The sequence below is a fragment of the Podarcis gaigeae genome (genome assembly GCF_964106915.1).
Source record: "Podarcis gaigeae genome assembly, chromosome: 13".
Taxonomy (NCBI): Eukaryota; Metazoa; Chordata; class Lepidosauria; order Squamata; family Lacertidae; genus Podarcis; species Podarcis gaigeae.
This window is the reverse complement of record NC_139689.1, coordinates 14,034,450-14,062,061: the sequence shown is the minus strand read 5'-3', so window position 1 is coordinate 14,062,061 and position 27,612 is coordinate 14,034,450. Positions and strand designations below refer to the sequence as shown.

At 44.7% G+C, this 27,612-nt stretch overlaps 1 protein-coding gene and 1 pseudogene across 2 annotated transcripts; both read left to right on the top strand.

Annotated features, from left to right (window-relative positions):
• Nucleotides 1–1,297: 1,297 nt before the first annotated feature.
• LOC310829190 (vomeronasal type-2 receptor 26-like) lies at nt 1,298–12,389 on the top strand (the record flags this gene model as incomplete). The annotated part of the gene is made up of 5 exons (XM_083707411.1): nt 1,298–1,412; nt 2,552–3,412; nt 3,927–4,154; nt 10,664–10,790; nt 11,488–12,389. Exons 2-5 carry the CDS (start codon nt 2,576–2,578, stop codon nt 12,387–12,389), a joined length of 2,094 nt encoding a protein of 697 aa, XP_083563537.1. The 5' UTR covers nt 1,298–1,412; nt 2,552–2,575.
• A 7,919-nt stretch (nt 12,390–20,308) lies between these two features.
• LOC310829211 (vomeronasal type-2 receptor 26-like) lies at nt 20,309–25,580 on the top strand (annotated as a pseudogene). The gene is made up of 4 exons: nt 20,309–21,169; nt 21,691–21,918; nt 22,446–22,572; nt 24,546–25,580. The product of its transcript is annotated as a vomeronasal type-2 receptor 26-like (transcript).
• The last annotated feature ends 2,032 nt before the right edge of the window (nt 25,581–27,612 follow it).

The following is a 27,612-nucleotide window of genomic DNA, read 5'->3' as shown; positions in this document are numbered from 1 at the left end:
CCTGAAGAGCTTGTGTAAGAACTAAGCCACTCTTCCATTACAGCAGAGAAACGATCAAACCTAGAGTCACAGCCTGAGAGTAATGACTAAGGCTGCAATCCTCTACCCATTTACCTAAGAATAACAACTTTGCAAATCAGTGGGACATAGGCTGATGTAAAAATCCATAAGAATGTCTTGGGAATTAAGAGAATACTGAAGAAGCTCCCATTTCTCAATAGGAAAAATAAATATAAATGTATGAATGTTTGTGTGTCTGAGAGAACCATTTGATCAGCTAATTTTTATAGACCTTATCTGAACTAGAGTGTTAGTAAGAATGTATATTTGAAAAACCTGTTCTGAAGCTGAATATCCTTATGCTTTCATTTTTCTGAACTTAGACTAAGGTTTGTTTCAGCACTGCTTATTATGAAGTATAGAATTTAGTGAATTCCAACGACCATCACTGACTCATGAAAAAGAAGTAACTGCAGGGAGAGACCAGAGACTTTGTAAGTGTCAGAAAAAGACCTCAGACATGTAAGGGAAGTCATCCCATGGGCCCCACATTAGCAACCCCTACTCTAGATACTATTAACCTTAAAAGATTGGTACAAAAGTAACAACATGAATTTCAATAGGGACAAATGCACAAATCTAAGATGATGAACACTTGGCTTGTCAGTAGTACATGACAAAAAACTCAATGGATCTGCATCAACAGAAGTATAGTGTCCTGATTAAAGTAAGTAATAGTACACTCTGTTCTGCCTTGGTCACCTGGAGTACTGTGTCCAGTTCTGATCACCACAATTTAAGAAGGAGTTTGGTATGTTTAGCTATGATGAGAATGAGGGAGGAATGATAGACATTTTCAAATATCTCAAGGGCTGTCACCAGGAACACACTTGTTTTCTCTTGCTCCGGAGGATAGGACTCAAATTAGCTTCTTCAAGTTACAAGAGAGGAGATTTCAACTAAACATCAGGAAGAATTTTTCATTGATAAGAGCTGTTGAATAGTAGAATGGACTGTGAGTTAATCCGAATGAACACAATATAATTAATTGCTGTGCTGTTATGTAAAATGATAGATCTGCTGAAGTTCCTGCTGATACAGTTTGCAACTCTCATTCTAGGGTGGTGCCTAAGATTTACCAGCACAACATGGCCTTGGCATTTGCAGTCAAGGAGATCAACAAAGACCCTCACATCTTACCCAATATCACCTTGGGCTTCCACATATATGACAGCTATAAAAATGCAAGGAGCACATATCTCGCCACACTGCTGCTTGTATCCATGGTGAAGAAATTTGTCCCTAACTATATATGTGATGTTGAAAATAATCTGACTGGGGTCATTGGAGGACTTGATTCTGAAATTTCCTTTTATGTGGCCACTGTTTTGGATATCTTTAAGATTCCACAGGTAGGACACCTATGTACAATACCTTTATTAGCTTGCATAGAGGAAGAGGCAGGTTCCTCGGAATCAGTTCCGGGTGAATATGAAATTAGAAGGACAACCACGTACACCACCTTGAGATCCTTGGAAAATAAAGGTGGTACATAATTATAATATAAACAAACAAACATCAATAAGGGGAAATGTGCAATACCAGAAAAAATAGGTCACATCCCCCCCTCCCCGTCTTACACACACATCTAAAACACTGTTATCCCAAAGGCCAGTGATGGGGAAGTGGGCTTCTCCCTCATGAGCTGCTTTTTGGTTATGTAGTACTTTCTGCTTAGTTAGGAGGGTATTTGAATTGAATAACTGGGGTATAGGGGAAATTGCTTACAGGATAAAAGCTGACAGGTAGGTGCCAATAGTAAAATTAGTGATCAGGGCATCTCAAAAAAGCTGCTGGGGAAGAGGGGGAAAATTGCTTATAGCTAAAACAACTGACAGGTAGGTTCCAGTACCATAATTATTCTTCTTTATTGCACCAAACACAAAGAAGTTATGGAAAATCGAAGATAAAATCCAGTTCTGCAAGTGAAATAAGTGTTCATAAATAAAGTCTGAGAAGAATCAGCACAGTTTTGCTGTGTGATGGGGCATGTGCATCATGAAGAAGAAAGACAAAGCTCCAGAGAAGAAATATGAATCTGATCCAACTTGCAGTTTTGACAAAGTCAGATAATGTCTAGGTAATCTGCTGCTTGGGGCATGGTATGTTCCCCATTCAGTTTTATCCATTATACAAGACCTTGCCAAATTTTGTAACGAATCAAAAAATGTTCGGTTTTTTAAAAGTAAAATAGACACAATGCCCTGCTCCAGTCATCAAAGTGTTAACAAAATTTCCAAAACTAAAACTAAAACAGACACAGTCCCCTGTGAAAGGTCATCAAGTGAAAGGTTTAAAAATGAGAAAAGGGAGATGATCCCAGGTTTCAGCCCATCTGCATGTGTGTCTTTTGTAAAACTGAGAGAGAGGCATACAAACCCTAAAATGTTGGCAAAGGGCATATTTGACTAACAGGGTTCAGCACATAATGTATATGAATACTGTGAAAGGAATCTACTTTATCTCTTCTATTCTTCCATTTACTTTTTAGCTCATTTATGGCTCTGCTCCAGTGATGAATGATAAAAGCCCAGGGCTTCCCTTCTACCAGATGGCACCCTCAGAAGCCCTTCAGTATGAGGGAATTCTCTCTTTGCTTCTGCATTTCAGGTGGACGTGGATTGGAGTCATTGCAATGGACAATGAAAACAGAGAAAGATTTGTGCAAACCATTTTCCCAATGTTTACCAAGAGTGGTGTGTGTTTTGCATTCCTAGAAAGAATCCCCGATTTTAGTTTTATTTCTGAAATTAATGGCATGCTACAACAGGGGGCAATTATAAACCATAAAATTCTTAGCAGCAAAGCTAATGTTATGGTGGCAAATGGAGAATCTTATTCCATGGCAACTTTTAGATGGCTTCCATACCTATCAGAACAGGATGACATGATAAACAATATAAAAAGCAAAGTATGGATAACAACTGCCCAGATTGAGTTTGCTTCATTTGTCTTTCAAAGGAACTGGGATTCAAGAGTATTCAATGGTTATATAGCCTTTGAAATTCACTTTAGAAACCCACCAGGATTTTATCAGTATGTTTTGCACAGAAACCCTTCCAGCACAGATGGGGATGGTTTTATCAGGGACTTCTGGCAACAGGCCTTTGAATGTGTATTCCCAGATATGACCACAGACAAGGTGGAGGGGAATATTTGCACTGGAGAAGAGAAGCTGGAGAGCCTTCCTGGATCATTTTTTGAAATGAGCATGACAGGCCACAGTTACAGCATCCACAATGCTGTCTACGCCATGGCCCATGCTTTACATGCCATGTTGGCATCCAGACTCAGGCACAGAGGAATGGCGTACAGAGGGAGAGGGAAGAATCAGAATCCACGGTTTTGGCAGGTAATAGGCTGAACATCCTCAACTGGAAGAGACCTGTTATTCTCTGATAAAGTATGGGTTTCCAAATGTTGCTCATTGCTCTCAGAGAAAAAAAGGTTTTGTATGACAGAAGTTGGGAGGTCACTGAGATGCCACTGTATTCACAGAAAACAAGCAGCACTCATGGCCGAGAGAGATGTTCAGCATTCTCTCAATCCCATATACACCAAATCCTCCCTCAGAGCAGGTGCTCACACACCACTGTTGTGTCTCCTGAGATGAAGAGGGACAGAGGAAAAGTGGTGTGGGGCAGGGGAGATAAAGAAAGGTTGTAAATAAGGGGAGAGGGAAAGAGAGGGATGTGGGAGAGAGAAAATTGGTGGTCTCTCTATCCTTGGACCTGACTCTACTCACAGTTGACTGTATCACCACCCACCTCTTGTTCTAGGTCCTGCCCACAGGAGAAAAGATACCTCAGTCTTGTATTATAACTGCAGTCTTTTCCAAACAATTGCCTCTTCTGTATTCAATCTAGCTCCATCACTTTCTGAGAAGTATCTCATTTAACAATGCTGCAGGAGATGTGGTCTTCATCAACCAGAATGGAGAGGCAGCATCTAGCTTGGATATTGTCAATTGCATCATATTCTCCAACCAAAGTTTGCACAGAGTGAGAGTTGGGAGGATAGATCCACAGGCTCCTCCAGGCCAATCATTCATCCTTGATCAAGATGCCATAACATGGCACAGTTGGTTTAATGAGGTAGGGCCGAATTGTTAGATAATTCCAAAGAGATTCAATCTTGCATAAGCAATGATCATTCACCTGCATGTCTACTCACGGTCTTTTAAACTGCAAGTTACTATGTAGAACATGGCGAATGCATCCAAGTACTAGATTAAGAGCCAAAAGCTTGCTGCTAGAAGCCACTACAGGAGTAAAGGAAAATATTTTATTAAGGATGATACAAAACAGAACACAGAGCGCCTTCGTGCGAATATGGATGCTTTGATCTAGGTCAAATACCAGTTTTTCTATGAAAAGGCCTGGAGATAGGAGTGCAGGGTTTTTTCCCAGCCAATCAGGGCCTCTGCATTTATTTTGCCTGCACAAGAGGGTGTATGTGGTTGTAAAGGGAATTGGGGTTGCTTGTGCGTAAGTGGCTGCTGCTTTTGGCAACATTCCCTGGCTAAACTTTTCCCGTGGCTGTGTCAGTCACTGGCAGAATCCGTCAGTGGGCGTTTCCTGAACATCTTCCAACATAAAAGCTCTTTGTCACCAAGTCGTCGCCTAGCTTCCCTGCGCGGAAATTTTCTGCGCAGAGTGGGTGTGGCCAGCGGAGGTCCTGGGCTCTCCCCGCTGGTCTCTGTGGAAGAGTCTTGGAGCCATCTCTCCGACGTCCCTTCCGGCTCTCTATTCTTCCTGGTGTCACGCTGATCTCCTTCCTCCGAGGAAGTGTTCCCTCTGTCCCGGCTGGGCCCTTCTCCTGCATCGCTAGGGAGCCTCACCTTCACTCTTGGCTCCGATGGCAGTTCCCTGACATCCACCTCCCCCCCAGGACCCCCCTCACCTCCGGCCCGTTCCTTTGGCCCAAATTCCTCCCTCCCCTCTGACGGTGATGCGGGGAATCCCCGGAAGGAGCTATCCCCATCCTCTGAAGATTCAAACATTGCTCTCCACCTGCTGCTATCTCTGCTTACGGGGTAATCTTCCCAATCCGATTCCTCTCCTTCTGATACCTCTCCCCCCTCCTCTTCTGAGGCCGGAAATCCCATAAATTCTTCTTCATCATCTGTGGTGCCAAATTGTTCCTCCCAGAACCTCGCTATTGGTTTGGGCTTCCTTGGGAACCTGCTGTGAAACTCCCCACGGAGATACTCATCCCTGATGGTTTCCGTGGGAACCCAAGTGTTTTCCGACTCGGGCTCCCCCTCCCAAGCCACCAAATACTCCATCTGTCTCCCTCGCCATCTTGAATCGAGTATTTCCGCGGCTTGACTACTGAGTTCCCTCTCCTCTACCTGTGGATGTGTGGGGACCTCTCTCTCTCTCCCTGGAAATTCCAGTCCCTCCCTGTATGGTGAGAGTAAAGACCTATGGAACATCGGGTATAGTTTCATGCTGGTTGGCAACTTGAGCCTAAATGCCACAGGATTAACCTGCTGTGTTACCTTGAAAGCTCCCAGCCGCCTTGGCTGCAACTTCTTGCAACCTCCCTTGAACGGTAACCCTTGGGTTGACAACCACACCCGGTCCCCAACCCGTATGGTTTCCCCTTCCCTACGGTGCTTGTCTGCCTGCCTCTTGTACACTTCCTTGGCCCGTTCCACGTTCATCTTGAGTTGTTGGTGTAAGGCCTCCATTTCCTCCACAAACTGCTCTGCTGCCGGTACACTCCACCTCTCCTCCCCCTCCCCTGGGAAGGCCCTGGGGTGACACCCATAATTGGCCATGAACGGGCTCATTCCCGTGCACACATGTTCAGCGTTATTGTACGCAAAATCGGCCAGCGCTAGTTTCTCCACCCAATCGTTCTGCCTCTCGCTGACATAGCAGCGTAGGTATTGTTGGAGTATACTGTTCGCTCTTTCCGCTTGCCCGTTGGTCTCCGGGTGTCTGGCTGTCGAGAAGCTCACCTTGTCTTGCAGCAAGCTCATGAGCTTCCTCCAGAACCTGGAAGTAAATTGCCTTCCTCGGTCAGACAAAACCCTCAAGGGGGCGCCATGCAGCCTGAAGATGTGATCCACAAACAGCCTGGCAGTTTCCTCTGCCGTCACCGCATGCGAGCAAGCGATAAAATGGCACATTTTTGTTAACAGGTCTACAACAACCATGACGGCTGTTTTCCCCCTTGACTTGGGCAAATCGGTCATGAAATCTATGGATACCACCTCCCATGGTCTTCCTGGTGTGGGTAAGGGTTCCAGTAACCCTGCGGGCGCCGCCCTCTCCCCTTTCACTCGTTGGCAGCGGTCGCAACCCCGTACGTACTCCCGTACATCTTCCCTCACTCTTGGCCACCAGAACTGCCTGGTGACAAGCAACATGGTTTTGTGTTGACTGAAATGCCCCGCCGTCGGGTTATCATGGAGTTGTTTGAGTACCCTTCTCCTCAAGTCACTCCCTGGTACGTACAGTGCTCCCCTGTAATACAGTACTCCGTCCTTCTCCTCAAAACCCCCATGGTTTTCCCCTTCACCCCTGAGTTCCCTGATTTTGGTTTGGGCGAACCCGTCGTCCCTTGTCAGCCCGGCTAGTTCTCGTCTCCCCACCAACACTCCCCCACACACCCATTGGTTCTCGTGGATCACATGTCGGGCTTCTGGTGGTCCTTCTCCTTCCATGTACTCCGGCTTCCAGGAGAGGACGTCTGCTCTGACGTTTTCCTCTCCTGGCACATACCGAATCTCGAAGAAGAACTTGGAGAACTCCTGAGCCCATCGCACCTGTCGCTGGTTGAGCACCCGTGCAGTCCTCCAGTATTCCAAGTTCTTATGGTCCGTGCACACCTGGATCTTGTGCTGCGCCCCTATTAACAAATGTCTCCAGCGTCGAAAAGCTTCATAAATTGCAAGCAGTTCCCGATCATACACCGTGTAGTTTTGCTCCGACTTGCTCAACTTCCTCAAGAAAAAGGCGCACGGCCTCCAGCTGGACTGGTCTCCCGGCTGTAGCAGCACCGCCCCCACGGCTCGGTCTGACGCGTCTGTCTCCAGCCTCATTGGCTTCTGCAGATCCACGTGCAAGAGCTGCTCTTCTGAAGCGAACGCCCTCTTTAGCCTTTCAAAAGATTGCTGTGCCTCTTCTGTCCGGACGAACTTCCTTTTGCTACTGAGACAATCGGTGATGGGTGCGGTTAAGTGGGCGAAGTTCTTGATGAACTTCCGATAGAAATTCCCAAACCCCAGGAACCTCTGCACGTCCTTCTGGGTCTTGGGGGTCTTCCATTCCAGAACCGCCTGCACCTTGCCTGGGTCCATAGCTAGGCCCTTGTCCGACAACCTGTATCGCAGGAACTCGACCTCTCGGGCGTGGAATTGGCACTTCTCCAGTTTGACCCACAACTGGTGCTCCTGTAGCCTCTTTAGCACTTCCCGGACGTCTCTGACATGCTCCTCATTCTCCGAATAGATTAACACGTCATCTAAAAAGGCCACGCAATTCTTGTACAGCAGAGATCCCAACACGTGGTGCATGAAAGATTGAAAACAGGCTGAGCCTGATTGTAATCCAAAAGGCATAACTAAGTACTCAAAGGCCCCCAGAGGGGTGAACATGGTGGTTTTCCATTCATCCCCCTCCCTCATCCTAATCAAATTGTATGCTCCCCGGAGGTCCAGCTTGGTAAAAATCTTCCCCTTCCTCACCCTGGTTAAAATATCGTCAATCCTGGGCATTGGGAAGGTCACAGGTTCCGATACAAGGTTCAACACCCTGAAATCTATGACCAATCTGGGCTGTTTAGTGTCTTTTTTGTCCACAAAGAACACCGGACTGCCTCCCACCGCCCTTGATTCTCTTATGAAACCTCTTTTCAGGTTCTTGTCAATAAACTCCCGCAACTCCTGCATCTCTCTGTCTGACATGGCATACGGTTTACCGACTGGCAGCTGAGCTCCTGGGAGTAGGTTGATTTGACAGTCAAAGGGCCGATGGGGGGTAGTCTATCCGCTTCCTTCTCACTGAAGACCTCCTGCAGGTCAGCGTATTGCGGTGGTACCTTCCCCCTTTCCCCCACTGCCACCCCTGCCACCCCGGCTACGGCCATCCTCGGGGTTCCCCCCCCCCCCGTGACAGTGTTCCATGCAGTGAGCTGACCCAAAAGTAACTGTCCGCTGGTGCCATGCCACCACTGGATCATGTAGTGCCAGCCAGCTCATGCCCAGTATGATTGGCGGTCCTGCCAGTGTGGCTACGTGGAAGGCAATGGTTTCTGTGTGTCTGGAAACTCTCATTCTCATGGGGGGAGTCTGGTGCGTCACTTCTCCTCCCAGGAGTTCTCTGCCATCAATGGTCGTTACTTCTAAGGGACACTCTAGAGGCAGAAGGTGGAGCTGGTGCTCCAGCGCGAAATCCTTGCAAAAAAAATTGCAAGAACTGCCGGAATCCAGCAGTGCCTTCACCTTGATTGGGTGCCCATTAGGGAGTTCTAGTACCACCTCTATGGCTATGGCTGCTTTGGGGGGGGGGTCTGGCTTGGGCACTTTTACTGGTTGCTGGCCTGGCTGCTGTGCCCACTGATCGGCAACCAAGCGTTGGCTTTTCCCTGTTCCTTATCTCCCTCCTCCTCACAGCCAGCAGCCCCCACCATTCCTTGCCATGCCTTCCTCTGAGGGCAGACCCTGGCAAAATGTCCTGGCTGTTGGCAGAGGAAACACTTCTTGGCTGTTTTCCCCTCCTTTCCCTCCTTCTTTCGAACTTCACCGGAGTTTGGAACCCCGCGCGTGCGCGCTCCTCCAATCTCCATTGGTTCCACTGGCTGGGAAGGCTGCTCCGGTATTTCAGGAATGCGGTTGTCATGCCAACACTCTCCCCTCCCGTCCCGCTTCTCTAGAGCGTGCGCTTATTGCCGTACTCCTATCGCAAGCACAGCTTTAGTCAGTTGATCCATCGATTGAGGGCAGGGCGCGCGGGAAAGTTCATCCTTCACCGAGGGGGATAAGCCTTCCTCAAAAAGCATTTGCACGGGTTCCGAACCCAGTTCCCACCTAAGTCTGTGGATCAGCATCACAAAACGCGACCAGTACTCTCTAACTGACTGGCCCCCCTGCTTGCACTCCATCAGTTCCCTGCGCATCACACTCTGTTCCACTTCACTTGAGAACATGGTATCCATGGCGCCAAAAAATTTCCTAATGTCCTTTAGGGCAGCATTCTGCGTTGTCATTAATGGCCGGATCCATTCTCTGGCCGTGTCCTGAAGGTGTCCGATAACATAAGCCACCCTCTCCCCGTCATCAGCAAAATCATCATACTGCAGTTCCAGCACGTACTGTACCTCCGTCCTGAATGCATTATAATCTCGGGGGTTTTCCCCAAACTTGTGCACCAGTCCCGGTACCTTCCTTGAGATGGGCGTGGGCTTCCCCTGGGCATCTTGAGTCCGCCTTTCATCTAGCCGCGCCGCTAACAGAGCCACTTGCCGTTCCAAATCTCGGTTTCTCTCCTCCAGATTTGGCGCTGCCACTGCTCCCTCTCCGGCGCCTGCTCCTCCTGTTTGACTCATGATGCTGCCTGTCTTGTCGTTGTGCACAAGCAACGTCAAAGATTGACGGATTGCTGTAAAGGAATTGGGGTTGCTTGTGCATAAGTGGCCGCTGTTTTTGGCAACGTTCCCTGGCTAAACTTTTCCCTGGCTGAACAGCACTTTCTCCGTGGCTGTGTCAGTCACTGGCAGAATCCGTCAGTGGGCGTTTCCTGAACTTCTTCCAACATAAAAGCTCTTTGTCACCAAGTCGTCGCCTAGCTTCCCTGTGCGGAAGTTTTCTGCGCAGAGTGGGTGTGGCCAGCGGAGGTCCTGGGCTCTCCCCGCTGGTCTCTGTGGAAGAGTCTTGGAGCCATCTCTCTGACGTCCCTTCCGGCTCTCTATTCTTCCTGGTGTCACGCTGATCTCCTTCCTCCGAGGAAGTGTTCCCTCTGTCCCGGCTGGGCCCTTCTCCTGCATCGCTAGGGAGCCTCACCTCCACTCTTGGCTCCAATGGCAGTTCCCTGACAGTGGTGAAAGACCAGGAAACTATGAAATGGATGATCTCTTTGACCTTGAAGCAATCTTACATCAGAGAGTGCACATAAGTGGTTGGTTGGAGTAACTAATGGGTTTTCCTTTCCTCTGGAAGACTGCAATGTGAATTTTAAGTAAAAATAGAAACTATATTAATATAAACATAAGAATTAGGATATCTTTACATTTACAAAATACTGATTTTAAAGTGAGTTAAAGAGGATGCATTAATAGATAAGCCCAAGATTTCACCTTTCTTGCTAAAAGGTGGAGGAATGAGCTGGTTGGGAAAGGGAGGTATAATAATACCAGAGGACGAAAATGGGAACCGACAGCAGCAGGTGCAGGAGACCGCTAGTCTTCTAAGTTCATAAGTGGAAGAGGAGGAAGCAGGAGAAGTGGTGAAGATTGAGAGAGTGAAGGAGAGAGCTGAGAAGAAAGGTGTAAAGAGCAAGTGACTGGGCATTAGGAATGTATACATTAGTCTTTAAGAGTTATCTTCTTAAAGTTTAAAAAAGAGTTACCTTCTGCTTTTTCATTTATGGTATAGACTCAGCCTCTTTCTGTCTGTACTGAGAGATGTCTTCCAGGATCCAGCAAGAAAGTGAAGGAGGGACAACCACCTTGCTGCTACGATTGCATCCCATGTGCAGAGGGGAAGATTGCAAACCAGGAGGGTAAGAGAAATAAATAGATTAAATAGATCCAGACTCAGCAGTAATAATTGAAAGGTGTTGTAAGTATAGCTGAGTTTACGTTTCAAAATAGATAATCTACTGTATGCATTATCCTGCCTCTTTGTGATCATTGCCTTTCAGTGGTACCTCAGATTACATACGCTTCAGGTTACACACTCCGCTAACCCAGAAATAGTGCTTCAGGTTAAGAACTTTGCTTCAGGATAAGAACAGAAATTGGGCTCTGGCGGCGCGGCAGCAGCAGGAGGCCCCATTAGCTAAAGTGGTGCTTCAGATTAAGAACAGCTTCAGGTTAAGAACGGACTTCAGGAACGAATTAAGTACTTAACCTGAGGTACCACTGTAGTTTAAATATGCCAATCAAATGACAATGACTATGCATTGAGAGTAATTGGATGGTATGTGGTTCAAATCATATCTAGAGGGGGCTATGTAACTCCTTCTGACTTACACAGGCTGCATCAAGGATAGTGTGAATAAACATTTAGATGTTAGTGGCACTGGCTGTGGCACCACACAGCTCTGAACCAATTTAAATCAGTAATAGCACTTTGCAGAGCACCAGACAGTACTAGATATGTGTTTTGATTTAAAGAGAGCTCTTTTCTTCTCAGACAGAAAGTAAACATTTCAGAAAGTTGACATGATATGAGCTAATTTCTTTATTTCCCCCCAGATATGAATAACTGCCATAAATGCCCAGACAAAGACTATCCAAGCAGAAACCGGGATGCATGTCTACCGAAGGATATAAGCTTCTTGTCTTATGAAGAACCTTTGGGCATCAGTTTAGCCTGCTTCTCTCTTTTCCTTTCCCTGATCACAGTTCTGCTACTAGGTATATTTATGAAGCACCACAACACACCCATTGTCATTGCAAACAACCGAAACCTCACCTACACTCTCCTCATCTCTCTCCTGCTCTGCTTCCTGTGTGCATTGCTTTTCATTGGCCGACCTGAGAAGCTGACATGCCTCTTCCGACAAACAGCTTTTGGCATCATCTTCTCAACTGCTGTTTCTTGTGTCCTAGCAAAAACCTTCACAGTGGTTTTGGCCTTCATGGCTACAAAACCAGAATCCAGGATGAGGAAAAGGGTGGGGAAAGGACTAGGCCACTTCATTCTCCTTTCCTGTTTCATAGTTCAAGCAGGAATATGTACTGTGTGGCTGGCAACCTCTCCCCCATACCCAGATGTGGACATGCATTCAATGACAGAACAAATTATACTAGAATGTAATGAAGGGTCTGTGGCCATGTTTTACTGTGTCCTCATCTACATGAGCTGCCTGGCCACTGTAAGTTTTGCTGTGGCTTTCCTCGCCAGGAAGTTACCAGACAGTTTCAACGAAGCCAAGTTTATCACCTTCAGCATGTTGGTCTTCTGCAGTGTTTGGCTGTCCTTTATTCCCTCCTACCTGAGCACCAAGGGAAAATATATGGTAGCTGTGGAGATCTTCTCCATCTTAGCCTCTGGTGGTGGGTTTCTGGGTTGCATCTTTTCTCCCAAATGTTACATAATCGTTATGAGGCCTGAGCTGAACAATAGAGAACAGCTAATAAGGAAGAAAAATTAAAGAAATAATAAACCTGTCCTTTGCTGTATTTTGTGCTTTTCTCTGTACAGAATATAATTTTTTCTAGACTCCAAATTTTCATAGTTGAAAATTCATTTGTAAAATTGATTTATTTGCTTTAAGGAAAACAATGATCCCTTTACACATACATTATTCTGTAGTAGCATTTGTTGACAAGAAGACTCAGAGCAATTTTTGTCAAAATATGCATGTAAGCAAATCTGTATCTGGCCTTAAATCTTTCTTTTTTTGTTCAATTTTTAAATTAATTTTCTATTACAAAACTCCAATACACACCATATTATATGAATACCAAATAGCAATACCTATTCAAATACAATTCAATTACATAGCCAGTTATAAAGTTTATGTGCCCCCCCTCTACTTCAAGGTCTGATTCCCTTCAATTACAGACATGTAAGAGGATCTTCTTGAATCAGGCTAATGGCCCATCTCGGCCAGCAGCCTGTACTCACCCTGACCAACCAGATGCATGTGGGAAACCTACAAGCAGTACCCAAGAGCAAATGTACCATCCCAACCACTGTTTCCTGTGGCAGTGAGTTCCATAGTTAATCAATGTACTGTAAGCTAATATACTCCCCATTGAATTAGGTTTTCCCCCACCAAGATTTTATCAGAATCAGGTCTCCTTGGAGAAATTAAGAGAACCAGATAAGAAAATGTGGAAGAATTTTGCCCTGGTCCTTGGAAAAGATGGCAACAAAGAATCAAGCAGACCTCACTGGGCAAGGCATTCAACAGATGGGAAGCCACAACTGAAAAGTTTTATTTCACCAACACACGTGATGGATCAGAACACACTATTCTTAATAATATACGTCCCTGGATTGGGCAGGGGCAAAAACTCACCAGATATCTGCAGGGCTTTCCCTCGCACACCTCACCATTCAATTTAGAGCCTGATTTGGTGATTCAAATCCTCCTCTCTTCTTTCAGACAGAATCAGTGTGGACTAGATTTCATTTAGAACCCTGAATTCAAATTGAGATTTGGAAACCAAACCTTCAGAAATCCCTTTGACATGAATAGAGAAACCAAAGTGCCAAACTTTTCACATAGGTTCATGGAATTGGAATTTGAAGACATGGTAAACCCTCTAGAGTGTGATGGCCTGGGATTCCGATTCAGAGGATGAACCAGAGGAATCCCAGCCTGCACAGGAGTCCCCGCCTCCAGGGCCGGCTGAACTGGGGCAAGGCCTAGATGCTGAAGAGCCTGCACCTGTGGCAGAGCACCAGGAGCTGGCAGGTGAAACCCTTCTGGCCCCAGAGGGGCTTGAGGACTTAGTGGCTACAGGTGAGCCTCCTCCAGGGCCCAGTAACCCTTCAGCCTCTCCTGATCTGCAGAGGCTTAGGGCAGAGAGGCGAAGGGAACTGGTTGCTCCCAGGAGGAGTGCTCGCCTTAAGGCCAGAGGAGGCGGGGCTCCTGGGGGCCGGGACCGCCCCTGGCCTTAGAAGAGGATAAAAGCCCAGTCAGCCCGGTCCCAGGTTGTGGGAGCAACGTCGTTGTTGGCTTCGGACCTTCCTGTGTTCCTGATCCCTGCTCGGCCTCCTGTTCCTGAACATCCGGTGCTCCTGTTCCCTGCTCGGCCTCCTGTTCCTGACCATCAAGTGTTCCTGTTCCCTGCTCGGCCTCCTGTTCCAGCGTTCCTGTTCCCCGCCCGGCTCTCCGCCTCGGACCTCGCCCCTCTTCGTGTGGACTCTGCTTACGCCCACGGTACCTTACCCCCGGGACCAGCACATAGAGACTAATAACACTACCAAATTGCAAGAACATCTCTGTGTGTCTATGTGTGTGCTCATCAAATTATTCCATTAATTAAAACACGCAAGAAAGTGGGTTGGCAGCTGTCAGGACTGCCGCTAGGTCCCAGCTCACAGAGGACCAACGCCCAGTGGATGTTATATACAAAAGTCTTTATTAAAGTTTAGTTTCCATTTCCAAGCTCTGGGCGCGCAGACCCACGTCTCGACGCTAGACCGGCTAAGTCCCCTCTGACTCACTGCTCCACCCACACCAGTTTAAGATTCTAGCCCGGCTCCACCTCCTACGCTGTTCTTTCCTTCGCTGGGTCCTTCTGCCCTCTGGGGTTCCCTCCTTCCTGGACTCCTCTGACGCTGAGCCTCCTGAGTCTTGCCCCTCCCTCCAGCGGGCTTTAGGACCTGGCTCCCTTCCCGGGCTCCCCGCTGTGCCGTGCTCCTGTACATTTGAACTTGGCGCGCGCGCCCAGCCGGTGACTTTCCTTCTGACCGTTTCCCCGCTTCCTGATGTGGGCGTTGCCAAACCTGACTCCTCTCCTCCCTCTGGTGGTGAGGACACTGGTCCCGACTCCTGGGACTCCCCCTCCCCACTGCGCTCTGGTGGAGACGCTGGTCCTGATCTCCAACTGCTGCTCAGGGACTCCCCGCTGGCCCCTTCCTCCTGGGGCTTCCCCCCTGGAGCCCCCCTCGCTCTGGCCACCGGCGCTCCCTTCTGTGAGTCCTCCGATTCGCTAGAGAGGCTTGTGGAATAACTCTGGCCACTGTCACTGCCTGCGCCCCCCCTCGTACTCCTCCTCCTCACTCTCCATTTGCTCCCCCTCCTGTGTCTCTCCTTCTGAACCCCTGACAGCAGCTAATCAGCCTGAGCAGCAGCAGGTGACATTGAAAGTATGCACAATGGTGGGCTTCTAAGAGAGAAACATGGCAGACCAAACAGCTTTTGTGGCAGTCTGCCAACAGTGATTGTTACATGGTGATTGATGATAGCCAGCCATAAATCTTTGCTATCAAATCCACTCTGGAGAAATTGGTAAACAGGGGGTTAACATCTGGTGCTCTGAAAAAGCTGTTTTCTATGTTGGGACTCCAAGAATCACAGAATTGTAGAGCTGGAAAATACCCCAGAGGTTTTGTAGTCCAATGGCCTGCAAAGCAGGAATCCTTTGCCCAATGTGGGGCTTGAACCCATGACCTTGAGATGAAGAGTCCCATCTCTATTGATATTGTGAAACCAGGACCTGCTCCTGGGAATCGTAACAGGGTTAATCAACTTAAGAGTCGGAAGACGGAATCAACATTTTGCCCCCAAACCACATAGTAACCCTGGTGGGTATGGTGCATGGAAAAGCCTCTCTGAGATGGTTATAATGTACAACTGAGAGAACTGAAAGTCTTTTCTCCATGTGACAATGGAAATTTACATTTGGTGTGAGCTGCCAAGAAAACACAAGTAACTTTGTCACTTCATATTTCCTCCTTGGGAATGGAATGTGTTTAATTTGATAAGAAATGATGCTGTGGAGATCTTAAGGTAAAGACAGGAGATGTAATGAGACTGAATTCTTAATAAGATCAAAAACATCCAGTATGGGAAGTATATTGTTGGACATTCCACTGACTGTTGGCATACTTCAGCAAATGTTTGATGAGCAGATAAAAGTGATTAGATCTAATGATGCTGAATAGAGAATGCAACTAAACCAGGGATTAATGAGATTGAAAGTGGAATCAAAGAGGACAGAGAAACTTCAGCATGCTTGTGCATGCCCATAATGGACCTCAGCTTTCTAGATGCCAGGCTTAACCTCTGAATTTATTCCTTCCATACAGCGCTGAATGGCACAGAGCCACTGCTCTCTCCCAATTTCAACCTTAAGCCAAAGCCTAGGTTGCCAGCTGGTACTCACCTATCAGGGAGAATGCCCCATTAAACCTTAAAACACTTATTTTTGAGTAGACATCTATACTAATTTACAGCAAGCTAACAATGCTTATTAATGAGTGTGTGTAAGATTATGCTCCCCTTGCAGAAAATACAGGTATTCAAGTAGAGACAGGAATGGAGAAAAGTAGGACTCATAATAATAATAATGATAGTAAAAAGTTTATTATTTATACCCGAACCATCTGGCTGGGTTTTCCCAGCCACTATGGACGGCTTACAGCATACAGTATATATATAAAAATAGTAAAACATGGCTATTTGTTTTGTTGTTATCTGCTTTCAATCTACATAGAGCAGGGATGGGAAGCCTATAGCCCTCCAGATATTGCTAGACTACAGCCGTCATCATTGCTGATCATTTTTCATACTGGCTGGAGTTGGCTGGTTTTGGAATCCATCAACATCTGGAGTGCCACACATCTCCAACCCTTGCCCTAGTGGAAGTAAAACAGAATACATATTTAAAAAATAAAATGCATGTTTGCAGAAGAAGTCAGAGATATCAGAATCACTGAATGAAGGTGGACACTGAATTAAAATCTGCCAAAAGGCTGAAACATCAGGTTCAGCAATTTTGGGAATCATCACCACCCTCAGCTGTGTCTGGATGAAGTGTGGGGTCTGAGAGATTTCAAGAATACTCTTTCTCCCTAAGGTTCTAGCTCACAGAGGCTGAAAGAATCAAGAGAGACATTTCACAAGGTTCTGTAAAAGGAGTCATACAGGAGGACCTGGAGCACCAACTCAACCTCTCCAGAATCACAGGGGCATTGGCCCTTGAGGGTTTGAGCAAACATGCATTCCCAAGGCACAGGGGAAGGAGGCTGAGAGGTCATCCCCCAGAATAGCCATGAACGGCCATTGCACTCATGTCACATGGCTGGTGTGAATCCAGATCCACTCAGCCAAATTCCAAGATGCTGACTACACCATGCTACATTTTGGAGTCTCCATTGGCTACAAGGTCTTCTAACTTCTAATTTTACCTATACACCACTGGTCTATTATTATGTAATGAAAGGAAATTAAAATAACAGTTCTGAATATTTTCTTCAGCAATTTTCTTCTACAATTCCACAGGGAATCCCAAGCATTGGATGAACAACTACACTCCTGCTTGGTTATTAACAAGGCTATAATTAAATCTACTGCTTCTCAAAAATCCCTGTGTATTTTCTCTGGCCACTGGCAACATAACACAAAGGATACTATAACTTAACCAGAATTATTTAAATAGTGTCTGGGATCAGCAAGTCTAATTTTGGATACTCCCAGATTGTGTCCTCTCAGGAAATTAATCTACCATTTAAAGGAGACAATTTTTATCTTGGAGAAACCTATTCTAGTATTGCCAGAAAAACCATAGTTTCTGCATAAAACAAAGAGTTGCCCTTGTATTAAGGATGGTGGTTTTAGTGTTCTTGCTGCTGGAACTGATTTCTTACAATGTATGTCTGGCTCACATAGCAAAATGCAGGCTCCAAGGTCCACACCATCCACTTCACATGTATCATCAGCCAGGAGATTTTATCATTGGTGGCATTGTTTTCCATGGTGGCTTCATCGCCTCTCCAGCAACATTCACTGAGGAACCCCCACCAGCTCTGCCTGAAGAGCTTGTGTAAGAACTAAGCCACTCATTTATTACATCCATGTAATGAGCAAACCTCTAGTTGCAGCCTCAGAATACTGACTGAGACTGCAAACCTTTACACTTTATCTGGGGAAATCCACTTTAGGTATGAATGGGATTCTGCTGTTGCAAAAAAATTGGAACGAGTGTATTTTGAATTAAGAGAATACAGGAGAAATTCCCATTTCTGGATAGAGAAATGAATATAAATGTATTGAAATATATGCATGTTTGTGTGTCTGGGACAGTCCTTTTCAACAGCAAATTTTGATAGACTTTATCTGAACTACTAGAGTGTTAATAAGAATGAATTTTTAAAAACCTGTTCTGAAACTGAAGGTTCCTATGCTTTCATTTTCTGAACTTAGACTAAAGTTTGTTTCAGCACTGAAAGGTACTTATTATGAAATATAGAATTTAGTGAATACCAACGACCATCACTGACTCATGAAAATGAAGTCACTGCAGAGACCAGAGAGACCAGAGACTTTGTAAGTGTCAGAAAAAGACCTCAGACATGTAAGGGAAGACATCTCATGAGCCCCACATTAGCAACCCCCTACTCTAGATACTATTAATCTTAAAAGATTGGTACAAACATGAATTTCAATAGGGGAAAATGTGCAAATCGAAGATGAGGAACACTCGGCTTGCCAGTAGTTCATGTGGAAAGGTTCAAGGGATCTGCATCAACAGAAGTATAGTGTCCTGATCAAAGGAAGTAATAGTACTGCTCTATTCTACCTTGGTTACATGGAGTCCTGTATCCAGTTCTGATCCCCACAATTTAAGAAGGATATGTATTAGCATGTTGAAACATGTGCAGGGGAGAACAGATATCATGTGGAAACCAAGACTTATGAGGAACAGTTAGGGCATTTGGTATGTTTAGCTATGATGAGACTGAGGGGAGGAATGGTAGCCATTTTCAAATATCTCAAGGGCTGTGACCAAGAAGATGGAACATGCTTGTTTTCTCTTGCACCGGAGGTTAGGACAAAAATTAGCTTTTTCAAGTTATAAGAGAGGAGATTTCAACTAAACATCAGAGAGAACCTTCTATTGATAAGTGCTATTCAATAGTAGAATGGATTTAGAGTTAACCCCACTGAACTCAATATAATTAACAACTGTGTAGGTGTGTAAAAGGATACATCTGTTGAAGTTTCTGCTGATACAGTTTGCAACTCTCATTCAAGGGTGGTGCCTAAGGGTTACCAGCACATCGTGGCCTTGGCATTTGCAGTCAAGGAGATCAATGAAGACCCTCACATCCTACCCAATATCACCTTTGGGTTCCACTTATATGACAGCTATATCAGTGCAAGGAGCACATATCTTGCCACACTGCTGCTTTTATCCATGGTGAAGAAATTTGTCCCTAACTATATATGTGATGTTGAAAATAATCTGACTGGGGTCATTGGGGGACTGGATTCTGAAATCTCCTTTTATGTGGCCACTGTTTTGGATATCTATAAGATTCCGCAGGTAGGACACCTATGTACAATACCTCTATTAGCTTGCATAGAGGAATAGGCAGGTTCCTCAGCATAGGTTCCGGGTCAATATGAAATTGGAAGGACAACCATGTACACCACCTTGAGTTCCTTTGAAAAGAAAGGTGGTACATAATTGTAATATAAGCAAACAAACAGATAGACAGACAAACCTGAATAAAGGGGAAGGTTGCAATACCTAAAAATAAAATAAAATGTAACTCTCCCCTGTCTTACACACACATTTAGATCACTTACAGTATATAACAAAGGCCACTGATGGGAGAGTGTCTTCTCTCTCACCAACAGTTTTCGTTATGCATCATTTTCTGCTTAGTTAGGAGGGTATCTGAATTGAGCTGCTGAGGAAAAGGGGGGATTGCTTACAGGATAAAATCAATAAGATTTTATGTGCCAGTGGAAAAATTAGTGATCAGAGCTCGTCAAATAAAGCTGCTGAGGAAGTAGGGGAATTGCTTACAGCTAAAAAAAATTTATAGGTAGGCGCCAGTACAATAAATATTCCACTTTAGCACACCCAACATAATGAAAGACACAGAGAGGTTATGGGAAATTGCAGATAGAATCCAGTTCCACAGGAGAACAGTAATAGTATTTAGCAGCTGATTCACAAGTGAAATGAATGTTCATAAATAAAGTCTGAGAAGAATCTGCACAGTTTTGCTGTGTGATGGGGCATGTGCATCTGACCCCAGAGAAGAAATGCGCATCTGACCCATGTTGCAATTCTGACAAAACCAGATAATATCTAAGGAATCTGCTGTTGGGGGCATTCAGAAAAAGATTCATGATAATAATAAAAAAAACCAGACACAGTTCCCTCTCCATTCATCAAATCAAGGTTTCCAAACCACAGATGGGAGATGATCCCAGTTTTCAGCCCATCTGCATGTGTTCTGTATAACTGAGAGAGATGCACCAAATCCTGAAATGTTGGCAAAGGGCATATTTGACTAAAAGGGTTCACATCCTAATGTATATGAATACTGTGAAAGGAAATCTACATTGTCTCTTCTATTCTTTCATTTACTTTTTAGCTCATTTATGGCTCTGCTCCGGTGATGAATGATAAAAGCCCAGGGCTTCCCTTCTACCAGATGGCAGCCTCAGAAGCCCTTCAGTATGAGGGAATTCTCTCTTTGCTTCTGCATTTCAGGCGGACGTGGATTGGAGTCATTGCAACGGACAATGAGAATGGAGAAAGATTTGTGCAAACCATCTCTCCAATATTTACCAAGAGTGGTGTCTGCTTTGCATTCCTAGAAAGAATCCCCACTTTAAGTTTTATTTCTGAAATAAATGGCATGCTAGAACAGGGGGCAAGTATAAATCATAAAATTTTTAGCAGCACAGCTAATATAATAGTTGCCTATGGAGAATCTTATTCCATGGCAACTTTGAGATGGCTTCCATACCTATCAGTGCATGATGACATGACATACAATATAAAAAGTAAAGTATGGATAATAACAGCCCAAGTTGGGTTCAATTCATTAGTCATTCAAAGGAACTGGGATTCAGGAATATTCAATGGTGCTATATCTTTTGAAATTCACTTCAGAAACCCACCAGAATTTCATCAGTATGTTGTGCACAGAAACCCTTCCAGCACAGATGGGGACGGTTTTATCATGGACTTCTGGCAACAGGCTTTTGAATGTGTATTCCCAGATATCATTTCAGACAAGGTGGAGGGGAATATTTGCACCAGAGAAGAGAAGTTGGAGAGCCTTCCCGGATCATTTTTTGAAATGAGCATGACAGGCCACAGTTACAGCATTCACTGTGCTGTATATGCCATGGCCCATGCTTTACATGCCATGTCCACATCCAGACTCAGGAACAGATGAATGGCATACAGAGGGAGAGAGAAGAATCCGAATCCACAGTTTTGGCAGGTAATAGGCTAAACATCCTCAACTGGAAGAGGCCTGTTATTCCCCCACAAGGTATGGGTTTCTAAAATGTTGTCAATTTGCTCATTCATCTCAGACAAGGAAAATCACTTCCATGGGAGAAGTTTGGAGACCACTGGGATGCCACTGCATTCACAGATAAGAGGCAGTGCTAATGGTCAAGAGAGATGTTCAGCATTCTCTCTATCCGACATACACAAAATCCTCCCTCAGAGCAGGTGGTTGCACACGACTGTGGTGTCTCCTGAAATGAAGAGGGACAGAGGAAAAGAGGTGTGGGGCGGGGGAGATAAAGAAAGGTTGTAAAAAAGGGGAGAGGGATAGAGGGGGATGTGGGAGAGAGAAAATTGGTGGTCTCTCCATCCTTGGACCTGACTCCACTCACAGTTGACTGTATCACCACCCACCACTTGCTGTAGGTCCTGCCCACAGGATAAAGATACCTTAGCCATGTATTAGAATTGCAGCCTTTTACAAACATGCTTTTTCTGTTTTCAATCTAGCTCCATCACTTTCTGAGAAGTATCTCATTTAACAATACGGCTGGAGATGTGGTCTTTATCAACCAGCATGGCGAGGTGGTATCTAGCTTGAATATTGTCAATTGGATTATATTCAACAACCAAAGTTTGCAAAGAGTGAGTGTTGGGAAGATAGATCCACAGGCTTCTCCAGACCAATCATTCATCCTTGATGAAGATGCCATAACATGGAACAGTTGGTTTAATCAGGTAGGGCCAAATTGTTAGATAATTCCAAGGAGATTCAGTCTTGCATAAGCAATGAATATTCACCTGCATGTCTACTCATTGTCTCTTAAAATACATGTCACTGTGTAGAATATGACCAAAGCATCCAAGTACCACATTAAGAGCCAAAAGCTTACTGCTAGATGTCACTCAAGGAATAAAGGCAAATATTTTATTTTATTTTATTTATAAATATTTTATAAATATTTCTTAACAATGATAAAATACTGATTTTTAACTGAAGAAAAGAGGATAGATAAGCCCCAACATTTTGCCTTTCTTGCTAAATGTGGGGAACTGCTATGTAATCACAACACCTACACATCCCAGAACAATAGAGGGAGTATGACATCACTTCAACCATTACTACTACTAAAAAAAATGTGCCATTCTACATATTGCTGAAAGGCTGACTCAGTTTAGTAACATAGAGAGGGGCCCCGGAACATGAAGATTTCCAAACTCATTGTTCTCTTGCTGATCCTTCTGCTATTTCATTTACGGAATAGACTCAGCCTCTTTCTCTCTGTACTGAGAGATGTCTTCCAGGATCCAGCAAGAAAGTGAAGGAGGGACAGCCACCTTGCTGCTACGATTGCATCCCATGTGCAGAGGGGAAGATTGCAATACAGGATGGTAGGAGAAATAGACACAGCACTAATAATTGAAAGATATTGTAAGGAGGGCTGAATTTTCTTTTCAAAAGAGATAATCTATTGTGTCTGTGATCCTGCCTCTTTGTGATCATTGCCTTCAAGATAGTCTAAATATGCCAATCAAATGAGAATGACCATGCATTGAGAGTAGTTGGATGGTATGTGGTTCAAAGCATTTCTTCTTCTTCTTCTTCTTCTTCTTCTTCTTCTTCTTCTTCTGCTTCTGCTTCTGCTTCTGCTTCTGCTTCTGCTTCTGCTTCTGCTTCTGCTTCTGCTTCTTCGATCACTCATAGCCGAGTAAGATTATCTTCCATAAACACAGTTTTAACAATGAGTCTGTAAGTGACTGTGGAGGCCAATTCTGAATCCACATGTCCTTCCACAGTGGGGACATTGGTTTCCAGATGAGAATTTATCATGGTGTGGATTTGCCAAACGTGCCTCTTTGCACGTTTCTACGTTGCATTCTGAGCATATCTAGAGGGGCCCTTGGCATTCCTTCTGACTCACACGGGCTGCACCCAGGCTAGTGTGAACAAACATTCAGATGGCAATGGCCCTGGCTGTGGCACTTACAGGACCACATAGCCCTGAACCAATTAAATTCAAGAATACTGTAGTAACTAAATACAATGCTACCTCGGGTTAAGAAGAAGAAGAAGAAGAAGAAGAAGAAGAAGAAGAAGAGGAGGAGGAGGAGGAGGAGGAGGAGGAGGAGTTTGGATTTGATATCCCGCCTTTCACTCCCCTTCAGGAGTCTCAAAGCGGCTAACAATCTCCTTTCCCTTCCTCCCCCACAAAAAACACTCTGTGAGGTGAGTGGGGCTGAGAGACTTCAAAGAAGTGTGACTGGCCCAAGGTCACCCAGCAGCTGCATGTGGAGGAGCGGAGACGCGAACCCGGTTCCCCAGATTACGAGACTACCGCTCTTAACCACTACACCACACTGGCTCTCGAACTTAATTAGTTTTTGAGGTCCGTTCTTAACCTGAAACTGTTCTGAACCTCAGGTACCACTTTAGCCTCCCACTGCTGCCATGCTGCCGCTGCTGTGTGATTTCTGTTCTCATCCTGAAGCAAAGTTCTTAACCTGAGGTACTATTTCTGGGTTGGCGGAGTCTGTAACCTGAAGCTTCTATAACCCGAGGTACTACTGTACAGAGAATCATACCATATATGGTTTTGACATACTGAGCATGCTCGGACTGTGGTCAGACTATTCTCAGTAACTAGACTGAAATACAGTGGTACCTTGGGTTAAATACTTGATTCGTTCCGGAGGTCAGTTCTTAACCTGAAGCACCACTTTCGCTAATAGGGCCTCCTGCTGCTGCTGTGCCGTAGGAACACGATTTTTGTTCTCATTCTGAAGCAAAGTTCTTAACTTGAAGCACTATTTCTGGGTTAGCGGTGTCTGTAACCTGAAGCGTATGTAACCTTAAGCATATGTAACCCGAGGTACCACTGGACAATACTAAAGTGAAATCTTATCCTGCAATAAAGGTTTAGCAGAGAACGAGGAAGCTCCTTTGTTTAAACTGTAATTTGGACCAATCATAAGGAGACAACAAAGTTCCATAAGAGGAAATGGGGTGAGGGAAAAAAAGCATTTCAATTGGATAGGAAATTTAAACTTAATGGAATGTGTGGAATTTGTGCCAAATGTATAAAACTGTTTGAAACTCTTTGTATGACATTTAGCTGTTTTAGCAAGTTGAACCTTCTGTGCAGAATGAAACATTTGGACTACTTTTCCCCTCATGGTCTCATGTGGTTTATTGGCATATTGGCCATTAGATAGTCAAAGCTTAGATTGCAACAATACCACATTACAGAGCATCAGGCAGTACTAAACATGTACTTTGGTTTAAACAGAGCTCTATTCTTCTCAGACAGAAAGTAAACATTTCAGCAAGCTAAAATATATGACCTAATATATTTGTTTCCCCCCAGATATGAATGACTGTAATAAATGCCCAGACAAAGACTATCCAAGCAGGAACCGTGACGCATGTCTGCCCAAGAATGTAAGCTTCTTGTCTTATGAAGAACCTTTGGGCATCAGTTTAGCCTCTTTCTCTTTTTCCCTTTCCTTGATCACAACTTTGGTACTAGGTACGTTTATAAAACACCACGACACACCCATGGTCATTGCAAACAACCGAAACCTCACCTACACTCTGCTCATCTCTCTCCTGCTCTGCTTCCTTTGTGCTTTGCTCTTCATTGGCCGACCTGACAAGGTCACATGTCTCCTCCGGCAACCAGCTTTTGGTATCATCTTCTCAACTGCTGTTTCTTGTGTCCTGGCAAAAACCTTCATGGTGGTTGTGGCCTTCATGGCTACAAAACCAGAATCCAGGATGAGGAAATGGGTGGGGAAAGGACTGGGCCACTCCATTCTCCTTTCCTGCTCCATAGTTCAAGTAGGCATATGTACTGTGTGGCTAACAACCTCTCCCCCATACCCAGATGTGGACATGAACTCAATCACAGAAGAAATCATACTAGAATGTAATGAGGGGTCTGTGGCCATGTTTTACTGTGTCCTCATCTACATGAGCTGCCTGGCCACTGTCAGTTTTGCTGTGGCTTTCCTCGCCAGGAAGTTACCAGACAGTTTCAACGAAGCCAAGTTTATCACTTTCAGCATGTTGGTCTTCTGCAGTGTTTGGCTGTCCTTTATTCCTTCCTACCTGAGCAGCAAGGGAAAATACATGGTAGCTGTGGAGATCTTCTCCATCTTAGCCTCTGGTGGTGGGTTGCTGGGTTGCATCTTTTCCCCCAAATGTTATATAATTATTCTGAGGCCTGAGCTGAACAATAGAGAACAGCTAATAAGGAAGAAAATTTGAAGAAATAATAAACCTGCCCTTTGCCCTCTTTTGTGCTTTTCTCTGTGTGTACAGCAGAATATTTGGAAATATATGTTCAATTGCTGCCTTATATAATTTTTTATGTATTCCAAATTTCCATAGTTCAATAGAGAACAGCTAATAAGGAAGAAAAATTAAAGAAATGAGAAAATGTCATCTGCTGTATGTTATGTTTTTCTCTGTGTTTACAGTGGAATATTTGGAAATATAAGTTTAGCTGCAGCCTTATATAATTTTTTTCTAGAATCCAAATTCGCATAGTTGAAAATTCATTTGTAAAATTGACTTATTTGCTTTGAGGAAAACAACCAAACATTTACACATACATTATTTTCTTCTAGCATGTGCTGACAAGAAGACTCAAAGCAATTCTTGTCAAAATATAAGGTAAAGGAACCCCTGACCATTAGGTCCAGTCGCGGACGACTCTGGGGTTGAGGTGCTCATCTCGCTTTATTGGCCGAGGGAGCTGGCACACAGCTTCCGGATCATGTGCCTTGCATGACTAAGCCACTTCTGGCACAACAGAGCAGCACACGGAAACACCGTTTACCTTCCCGCCAAAGTGGTACCTATTTATCTACTTGCACTTCCTGCTTTTGAACTGCCAGGTTGGCAGGAACAGGGACCGAGCAACGGAAGCTCACCCCGGTGCAGGGATTTGAACCACTGACCTTCTGATTGGCAAGGCCTAGGCTCTGTGGTTTAACCCACAGCGCCGCCCGCGTCCCTGTCAAAATATGCATGTAAGCAAATCTGTATCTAGCCTTAATTCTCAAAGATAAAACTTGTCTCACATCTTTCAGCATAATGGGATCTGTGAAACTGTACTATTGCAGGCCATGGAATATTCAAGTATTCATTTATTTTCTGTTGTTCTGTACTGCTCACAATCAGATTTCATCATCAACCTATCCATACTCAAGATTGTAGAGATATAAGATGATCCTCTTGAATCAGGCCAATGGCCCATCTCGTACAGCAGCCTATACTCACACTGACCAACCAGATTCCTGTGGGAAATTGAAATACTTTATTGTCACTGTACCACTTGTTTACAGTGAGATTAAACCTTCAAGCCGTATCCAAAAGCAAATGCATTGTCTCCTCCATTGTTTCCTATGGCATTGAGTTCCATAGATTATCTATGTACTGTGAAATAATTTACCCCCCATTGAATTGGGTTCCCTCCCCCCAAGATCTTGTCTGAATCAGGTCTCCTTGGTGAAATTCAGAGAACTAGATAAGAAAGTGTGAATGATTTCTGCCCTGGTGCTTGGAAAAGATGGCAAGAAAGAACCATGCACAGTTCACTGGGCAGAGCATTTGACAAAGCCACAACTGAAAAATTTTATTTTCACCAACACAAGTGATGGATCAGAACACTGTATTCTTAATACAAATACGTACAGTGGTAACTAGGGTTACAGACACTTCAGTTTACAGGCTCCACTAATCCAGACATGAAATATTACCTCGGGTCAAGAACTTTGCTTCAGGATGAGAACAGAAATTGTGCGGCAGCATGGTGGCAGCAGGAGGATCCATTAGCTAAAGTGGTACCTCACGTTAAGAAACAGCTCTTAAGGGCACAAAGCCACTGCTTTCTCTTAGTTTCTACCATAGACCAGAGCCTACGTTGCCAGTATGTACTCACTTCTCTGGGAGTAAGGCCCATTAAATCTTAAAACACTTATTTCTGAGTAGACATCTGTACTGTTATACAGCAAGTTAACTATGCTTGTTAATGAGTGTCTGTAAGATTATGTCCCCCTTGCAGAAGATCCAGGTATTCAAGTGGAGGCAGGAATGGTAGGAAGTAGAACTAATAATAATGAAAATGATAGTAATAATTTTGTTATTTATAACCCACCCATCTGCCTGTGTTCCCCAGCCACTTTAACACAGTAAAATATATTATTTCTTTTCTTGTTATCTGCTTTCAATCCCCCGAGTGCAGGGATGGGAAGCCTATAGCCCTCCAGATATTGCTAGACTACAGCCGTCATCATTGCTGACCATTTTCAATACTGGCTGGGGTTGGTGGGTTTTGGAATCCCTCAACATCTGGAGTGCCACACATCCCCAACCCCTGCCCTAGCCGAAGTGAAGCAGAATACATATTTAAAAAATAAAATGCATAA